General features: G+C 46.2%; 1 protein-coding gene and 1 long non-coding RNA gene across 2 annotated transcripts; one reads left to right on the top strand and one right to left on the bottom strand.

Moving 5' to 3' along the window:
- The first annotated feature begins 392 nt into the window (after positions 1–392).
- Positions 393–3,796, top strand: LOC127331414 (uncharacterized). Its single transcript, XR_007869728.2, has 2 exons — positions 393–2,750; positions 3,352–3,796. It is a non-coding gene; the product is annotated as an uncharacterized lncRNA (long non-coding RNA).
- Positions 3,797–5,755: 1,959 nt separating this feature from the next.
- LOC127331413 (nicotianamine synthase 9) lies at positions 5,756–7,288 on the bottom strand. Its single transcript, XM_051357575.2, has one exon. The coding sequence runs from the start codon at positions 7,139–7,141 to the stop codon at positions 6,125–6,127; it is 1,017 nt and encodes a 338-aa protein (XP_051213535.1). The 5' UTR covers positions 7,142–7,288; the 3' UTR covers positions 5,756–6,124.
- Positions 7,289–9,200: the final 1,912 nt, after the last annotated feature.

Raw genomic sequence — 9,200 nt, 5'->3', positions numbered from 1 at the left:
GACCTGTTTAGCAGCCCACAAGTAGAGAAGAGTCTTGGCTAGGCATGGAGTGATTCAAGAACTCAGCGATCGTTGGACCAGGGGTGAGTTCAATAAATATAATTTACACTAAACTTTACTATTCTATAATTTGATTTATTTTACTACAATGTTATTACATAGTTAGCATACTTAATTAAATATAAATTTTCACTAATATTAATTGTATCGGTCTTTTCATCCCAATGTATATATTGATTATTCTACTTGTTTTGGGCTAAACATATGTACTTTGTATGAAAACTTTGTTATTTTTCAGTGTAAAGACGTTAAAAACTTAAATTGTATGTGGCCTTGTTTTTTCATCTACATTAATATTTATATAAAAAATTAATAGTTTGGTATATATATATATATATATATATATATGGGAAATAGCCAGCTAGTCACGTGCATAGCTATGCATAGGAGCATAACCGTTGGATCAGCCCTAGAGACCATCTTCACGCATCGATCAAACTAACGCCGTCAGGTACTTTTCTTCCTCTTTCTTTCCGCTCCGTACCACCTCCGCGTCATCCTCCCTTGCCTTTTTCTTTCCTCCTCCCGCACATCACACCTTTTCCCTGCTCCTGATTTCCTCGCTCGACCCTGATAGGACCGGCTGCATCGTCCCCGCCGAGTTCCTGACCCAGATCCAACCGCGCGCCACCGGCTGTCCCCTTCCTCCCCGACGAGGCCCTTCCGTCCTCGCTTATTTTTCTACGGATCCATTATTTCAGATGCGTTCTTGCTTATTTTTTCTTGAGTCTCTTGATTTGTTTTGTTGAAATAAAGATTTACCAAGATGCAGGTCCTTCCCCAAAGCTTTTTTCTTTGGTACGAATCCATCATCCATATCATAATTGTTCTGGCTTCAAACGGATCCAATTTGTTTCCTATGCTAGTTTATTTGCTATGCCTAATTTCTATTTTCTAGCCTACGGTTTAGCACTAGCACATTAGCAGTACTTGGATCTGCTTCACGTCCTTTTCTCCGATCTACTTCTAGGTAGATTTTTTAGTGCTGTTTTTTGAGATTTGAGGAGCAGCTGCGTGTCGAGAGGCAAAACCGAGAAAGAGGGATCGGGAGAGTTGGGGACGGAGACGCCACGGGAGAAGAAGGACCGGGAGGATTGAGCAGCAGCGGGCGGGTGCGGTTGTGGGAGGACAAGGCGTGGCTGGCGGACGCGGGCATGGCCTTCGTCCAGATCACGTATGGCGGCTACCACGTCCTCACCAAATTCGTCCTCAACGTCTACGATGACCTCGTCGCGCTCACCATCCTCGCCCCCGTCTCCTTCTTCCGACAGAGGTTTTTTGCTTCCTGGTCTCCTGCTACACCCAACTCTTACCCTTGCTCTGCAGCAGCAAGAAGCGAAATCGACCCCTTTCCCTCCCCCTCTGATTTTGACGAATTCTCATCAAGATGCGGCATGCTCTTTTGTTAATTGCTAATTGCTAACAGGGAGTACTACGGAGTACTAGCCACTCATTAACCAATTGCTAATTTTCAGAATTAGCATGGTCAGTCCAGCTCTTACCAGATGCACATTTTGAGAGCTGATTTTCAGAGTAGTTCAAACAATTAGGCAACGCACTAATTTACAAAGCAACACACGTGAGATGTGCTTGTGTAGATAAACAATACTCCTACTCCTGTTGCTGCTAGCCTAGGAAAATTTACTTTGAAGCAGCTCAATGACAAGCATTATAGGTCATGTTCTTTTCTAGCCAAATTTACACGGGTTAAACTCCTACTGCTGCTGGTCACCTGCCCATGTAACTTCTCAATCTAACACAGCACATACAGTTTTGGATGGTTGGAGAGTGTTCCAGCACACTTGATATGGCTCACTTCGCAACATTCTAGGAGTACTGTATGTTTGTTTTGCTTTGTCGAAAAGCTTATGTTCGGGGGTAGAAATTTTGGAGTAGCTTAAATTGGTTGATACTTGCAAAACACTGGACCTAAGCATTGATGTACAGTAGTTTAACTGAGCTTATGGGTTTCTGATTGTGATGAAATTACATCACTCCCTGAAATGTCTTTGTTATACTCCAGTAGAACAGTCCAGCCCGAATTTTCTTTGTTATTCTACAGTACAGTAGATGGAATTTTTTTGGACTATTCTACTAATACTACTGGACTATTAGCTGCTTGTTTATCTTAGTAAAAAGTTTAACCAGGTTAAACAGATGGGTATCCTGCTGGATGAAACTACTGGAGTATCCAGTGATTAAATATCTTGCAAAAAACCAAAGTGCCTTTTCTGTAATTGATGATATACTCCAGAAATACTGTTAACATTATATCCAGCCCATGTACAGTCATAATCATAACCAAAGTGCCTTTTTTGGAGTAGATCCAGTAATATTGTTAACATTATATCCAACCCATGTACAGTGATAAAATTCAGTATAGGTAACTGAGGGATTCCTGCTCTAGGTGTTTTGTGACAGTGCAGTCTAGAGAACAGTTGCTTCGTGCAGACATCATGTCCCTTATTAACCGTGATGCAGCCTTTGGTTTCTTCACCTTATGTTTAGGCACCAAGTGAGTATCTTCCTCACCTATATAAATGCAAGCCACTCTATGTTTGTGCGATAGCAAACCGATAGAAGCGCATGGAGAAGGTGTGTTGTATGATGAGAGGACCGAGACCTACTTCTGGTATGGAGAAAATAAGTATGGCAAGACATACAGAGCTCACACCAAGGGAGCTGATCGAGTAAGTTAACTTGTTTCTACTGCTTTGAGTTTTTGTCATCATTTGTGTGTTAAAGAGCTTCAGGGGCATTTCAGCATTTGGTGGTAGGAAACATGCATTATGTTCTGTAGTCAAAATGTACTAGTAGCTAAATTCAGAGTCAGATACCAAGGGAGTAGATTTATTAGCTTCACCTCTTCTTTAATGATTAATTAATGTTTCTCTTTTGTTTTTATTTAAACTGAGTACTCTTGATGTTTTCAACTTCTAATGGAGTAGATTGGACAAGCCTTTTACAACTCTAAACTACTGATGTTGTCAGATTTTAAAATGGAGACCTTACATGACAATGCTTAATGTTTGTACTCCAACTCAAAAAGTTTTTACAGCATGCACTCTTCCTGAATGACAAACTATAAACATAGGCATGCTTCTTAGTTCCAAGCTTAGGGCCTTTGCATGCAGTCTTCCTGCATGACAAACTCAAGAACAGAGACATGCTTTTACTTGTTAGACTTATCATTCATGTGTCAAAAACAGAGACATGCACTCTTCCTGAAAGTTTTGGCATGCATTATTTTGGACACCAACATCTTTTGACTGCATTATGTTGGAATGACAGTTATCTGGTGACTGAAAGTTTTGGCATGCATTGATCTCAACTTGTGAAGCGGAGACCGGCGGCGGGAGACGAGGGCAGGGGGGGCTGGCGACGCTAGGGAAGCATGAGGCCGCCGGCCCGCCGGCAGGATGCGAGGGCAAGAGGTGTGCGGCAGGAGGAGATCTCGGGAGAGCAGGGGGAAGTCCCGTGGCGCTAGGGAAGTAGCAGGCCGCCGACGTGAGGCACGGTAGAGCGCCAACGTCCAGATGGGAAGGCCGTCGACCGGCGCGGCGCTGCAAGCACGGGATTCTGCCCAAGCTGTTTGAGGAAGGACTGGTTCGTTGAAGAACTGAAACTACAACGGTGAATTGCAAAAATTGATTATAACTAGCCTCCCGAAACCTAATCTATGACGAAGGGTGTACTTGGTTGGCGATGGAAATATCAGGATGTAATTGATAGTCAAGATCCATGCTCCACTCCGTGTCATGTTTCTCCCCATCTCTCTTCTTTATGATTTTCAAGATTCATGGTTTTTCACAGCACGGTTTGTTCTTGGAGGATGGAAAGATCTACCGGTGACAATGATGCCATTCTGGTGTTTCAGCTCGTGATGTAGTTGGAAGAAATTGATGGTTTAGTTGCTGATTTTTGGGATTTGAGGAGTAGCCGCTGAGACGGACAAGAAGCATAGGGATAATATGAGCCAAGTACGGGTGCATGCTGTCGGCGGGTTCACGGGAGGGAGCTTGGGGCAGACAGCTCTGCTGCGTGCCTGCGTGGGGTTCACTTTTCTGTCCTTATACACAACCGGGCACGCCTCCTTTTCGTGGATAGGAACGGCGGACAACTGCACACAGTTAACAGACGTAAACGGCAGCGCATATCGCGAGGCAATTTTCTACGGCAGCGAATGCGTGCGTAGGTAGCCATGTAGTTAGAAAATCCGCGTCGATATATATATATATATATATATATATATATATATATATATATATCTATTGGGTATGTCTCAGCAAATATCTTAATAAGAAGATTTCTAGTGAACGATGATGCAAGAAAAATCAAATAAACTTTTAGATTATAAATCAAACCGTTTGCTTGACTGTTCACCAATTTTTTGTGGCCCGACGTGTCTTATAAGTGATATTGTGTTCAATAATAATCTAACAATGCATGCATTATATATAGTGGATATTGAAAATTAGCAATCATCAACTATCATAAAATAATATGAATTCTCCAAATTTCTCGAATGTACGATTTGAATTGCTAGGCTTTCCAAGATGCCTTTGGATTTACACAACTATTCATGTCCGTTTTTCAAGAACAGTGTGCATAGTATTAAAAATAAAAATTAAGTTACTATTATTTTCATTACAACCAGGTGAGCTTCTCTCGCAGAAAGATTAACGATATAGCCAATCTCACTATTGTTGATCAATTTGGTTTGGTCCAATCTAGAGTTCTAGAGATTGCCCCTGAACAAAAAAAATTCTGATAAAATGAATATATTTATACTCCTAGCCTCCACAATAACGAAAGACATTATAGATGCACACAATGCTAAAACAAAAGTAAGAAGAGAAAAAGATCCTGCTATAGCGATTAATTCATATAGCAGCAGCATAAACCACCGCCAAGACAACATCCGAAGTTCAAGTTCTCCAAAAGAGATTTCCTTGAATGATGTTGCACGATTCAAACCTAAAATTCACTAATTTGAGTCAGTGCAGCTGTACATGGTGAGCAGTGGTATTCTTGATTGAGACCCTAACAGTTACTTGAATGAAGTGCTCTCGAGTTCCAAGGTAGGCATTGCAATGCGTAGGGGAAAAACCATCCATTTTACTGAACTGAAGAACATAAGTTGGCATCTTCTTTTGAGTCCTCACCTGCATAATATTCAATGGCATACCAACCAAAATTGTCCAAATCATTCAAAGGTGCTTATCCTTTGTTTGCATCAGTGTACTCTTGCTCCTCTTGTTATCAGCATGTTCGTTTGTTGGGCCAATTGGACGCTGAATGTCTACTTGGAGCACCAATATGGAGATGCAACATGGATCCAATGGCCCAAAGGTGGCTTTTCTCGGCAGAAGAAAATCGACAAGAAGTGGCTGATAACGGGGACCTATATTTACATCTCAAAAAGGAAACATCCTTTGAAATGGCCGGCACACATCTCGAGCTGCCCTGTCGTGTTGGCACAACAGAAAAAAAAATCCTGCACTCCAATCATTAGGAAACCTGCTACCACCAAAAGAAGCTGCCAGCTGTATGAGCTTCCTCAAAAATGAAGTTTTTTTTTTGCGGCGGTTCTTGTAAACGAAGTTGACCGTACGTATGGCATGCACTTTGCTGCTACCCAAATACTATATTTTCTGAGCATCGAGTAAATCAAAACAAAAGAGAAGCAGACTCGTGAAGATAAGAGAATCAATTAAGCAAGCAAGCACAGAATTACAGTTTTGAGTGATCACACTTCAGTGATGTAAAGTGTCAAAATCACTTATTACAGTACGCAACTCGATCGACTCGATCTCAGCACAACACATATCCTCCTATGTTAAACCCGGAGGCAGCAGCTGTCAGATAATTAAAACACAGTACAAATAGGAGTACTAGGCAAGGATAAATGATGGTAAATAAGTAGCCACGAGTAGTGCATGCATGAGGACAAACGAATTATTACCATGCATGTTTTTAACCGTGGACCAATCGATCGGCAATATTAATCGGTCGATAAATTAATCACCGTGCAACGCCTGTGGTGGTCGATGCGATGCGATGCCTACGCCTCCATCTCTTCCATGGCCATCTCCTTCATCTTCTGGTGCGCCCTCGCCTCCATCTCGCAGGTGCAGCCAAGGCATGGCCGGCTGACCGCCACCGCGCACTGGGCCTTCAAGCTGCCGTTGATCACCGGCGCGTCCGCGTCGGCGGCGAGGGCAGGTGGCGCCGCCTCCTTGCGCGCGATGATGACGGAGTTGATCACCTCGTCCTGCGGGTGGTGCACGGTTAGGACCTCGAACCCGCCTCGCCGGATCTCCTCGGGGTCCACCACCGGGTACAGGAACCCGCGCGCGCCGTGCGCGCTCCGCACCACCAGCGCCGCGCCGGGCGCCATGTGCCTCCCGAGGTGCGCCACCAGCGCGGCCTTCTCCTCCACCGCCATGCCCACCAGCGCCGCCAGGAACACCACGTCGTACCCCGCCAGCTCGTCCGTCACGTCGGCCACGTCCGCCGTGACGAAGGCCATGCGCGCGCCAGCGTCGGCGTCGGCGCGCACCAGCCGCCTGGCACGCTCGTTGGCGTCGAAGGAGATGTCGTAGTTGTCGAAGGACGCGGCGGGGAGGTGTCGCGCGGCCAGAACGAGGGAGCTGAGCGGGAGCGGGCCGGAGCCGAGGAAGGCGACGCGGGACGGGGGCGGGCCCGGGATGTGGCGGGCGAGGAGGCTGTGCTCGAGCTGGCTGAGCTTGATGTAGTTGTTGAAGTAGGGGAAAGAGGAGAGGTGGTCGAGCGGGTTGTCGTGGGTGGCGAGGAGGTCGGAGTAGTGCGCCTCCAGGTGGCCCTCGGCGGCGGAGCAGAGGCGGATCAGCCGTGCGCGCATGTCCTGCACCTCCGGGCCCAGCAGGTCCACGTCGACGGTGCTGGGCGGGATGCACGCCACCACCAGTTCCGAGAAGAGCGCGTTCACCTCCGGCGAGGGGACCAGCGACGGAAGCTCGCCGATGGCCGCCGCCAGCTCGGTGATCTTCTTCACGAGGACCTCCTCCTCCATCACTTTGTTGCAACCCTCCATGCCCATGGTAAATCGATCAGCAGGTTGATCCTTGCTCTGCTAAGCTAGCTAGCTTGCTTCTCCGAGGTCGAGATGCACTGGCTACTAGCTAGCTGAGAGCAGTGAGTGATTGAGGTGAGGCGCACGAGCTGCTGTGGAAGTAAGCGATGGGTGTTTCCATGTTTATATAGGCGGGTAGGAGACGACCAAGTTTGGGAGTGTGCCGGGGCCCACATGGCAGTGGCTAGGGGCGCGTGCTGCTCGAGCTCGACCGATGAGCGATGTGGAGCCCACGCGCGCCTGGTTCCTCCAGAACCGTTGGTTTTTACAGGTAACGGTTGTGTATTTATGAACTAACCCGGCCGGTTATTTTGTTAGATATAGATGGCCGTCGTTTTCTATCTGGTCTGACCGACCACACAAGTGTCAATGATACGATCGACCATATGTAGCTAGCTAGCTTAATCGGTACGAGTATCAAACGTAGGAACGGGAGAGCGGCATCCAGATACTACCGCATCAGCTTCACCTTCTGGTAAGAACGAATGTAAGTCCTGAGCCGTAGTTTATGCGTATTTGGACATAATGCATATTCGTGCGTGATTGCTCCGGTGTCCCCCCTTCAGCTCCATGGTTCTAAAAAATTGGAGTCGCTCCAGGTTTTTTGTTTTGATCCGTGAAGTTGCTCCAGCTTTTGGTATATATACGTGTAGTTACTTCAGCTTTTGGTACAAATACGTGGAGTTGGTTCCGTAGAACACAAAAACATGGATTTGTTATTTATTTACGTCCCACTGCCACCGATAAGTGACCAAAATGTTACGCACGTTTTATCTTTCTCCCCCTCATCTCTCGGTCATGTTTCCCAATGCCCAGACTCTCCCCGATTTGACTTCACCGCAGTGTGATTCACGCCTGCCGCCACCGAATCGAGGCCACCGGCAAACGAATGAACTTACCTTCAGTCGGAGTTAAACTTGTCTGAATCATTCTCGTTGCCACGCAAATCGAGTTGTAGCTTGTTGCTGATTTGAAGAAAAAGATAGATTCTATAATAATCCATAAATAATATATAGAATCAGGCTCCGTAATCAAGTGCTCGCTGTGAGAAGAAGCCGCCAGAAACTTGTTGTGACCGCCTCAACCAACTTCGTCATGGGTGAGGCGGTGCGCGACGTAGTGACGGCGACAGCAAGCTCCTAGCGGTGGCGGCAGCGAGCTACAACTCGATTTGCGCGGCGGCGAGAACGAATCGGATAAGTTTAACTTTAGCTGAAGGTACGTCGACTCGTTCACCGGAGTCCATGATTCAGTAGCGACAAATGTAAATCATGTTGCGCTGAAGTCAAATCAGTAGCAGTCGGATGTAAATTACGACGCTCCGTGTTTTTCATGTTTGTGTACCAAAAGCTAGAGCAGCTTGCAGTTAACTTTTCAAATCCGTCTCCTCTCTTGAGCGCGTTTCAAGATTTCTAATTACCCGGTGTTTGGGAACGTCACGGCAGGGCCGGGTGGTTCAGCGCCGCCGTCATAGCCATCCTCACCATCGTGGCCAGGCCAACTCCACCGCCAGGAAATACTTGGCCATGGGCTAGATGAACTTCCAGCCAAAGATTTAAGCGATCACGCGGTGCGTCCCAGTGTGCTCTGCATTTTTATATTTCACGAATTCAACTTCACATAATTATACCAAAAGATGGAGCAGCTCCAACTTCTCAAAACTGTGAAGCTAAGGGGGGACACCGGAGCAATGAGTCTGTCTAGACCCAAGTCCGTTTCTTCAACGGTGCTAGATGTCTCATATAGCCTAGTTCTTATGATTGCTAAAAAAATGAACTGCCTCCTCTCCAGCTTTTTTCATAAGTTGCCTGTCTTATCCGTTGGGGCTTCTAAATTAGTTATACCATAATTAACTTAGAAGCCTAAGTAATAGGTTAGATGGCTTAATTCTTTTAAGCCGCCAAACGAACTGAACCCTAACTAGTGGCGGAGCCACCTCTCGGTGACCCTCGAACGGTGGCCACTCGAGGTTAGCTGATAAAAATAAAATCCGTTGATGTTAAAGTGTGGTGCGGTGTGTGGTGTG

Source organism: Lolium perenne, chromosome 2 (assembly GCF_019359855.2).
Source record: "Lolium perenne isolate Kyuss_39 chromosome 2, Kyuss_2.0, whole genome shotgun sequence".
Lineage (NCBI taxonomy): Eukaryota > Viridiplantae > Streptophyta > Magnoliopsida > Poales > Poaceae > Lolium > Lolium perenne.
The sequence above is the reverse complement of the archived record's forward strand: the minus strand, read 5'-3'. Positions and strand labels throughout refer to the sequence as shown.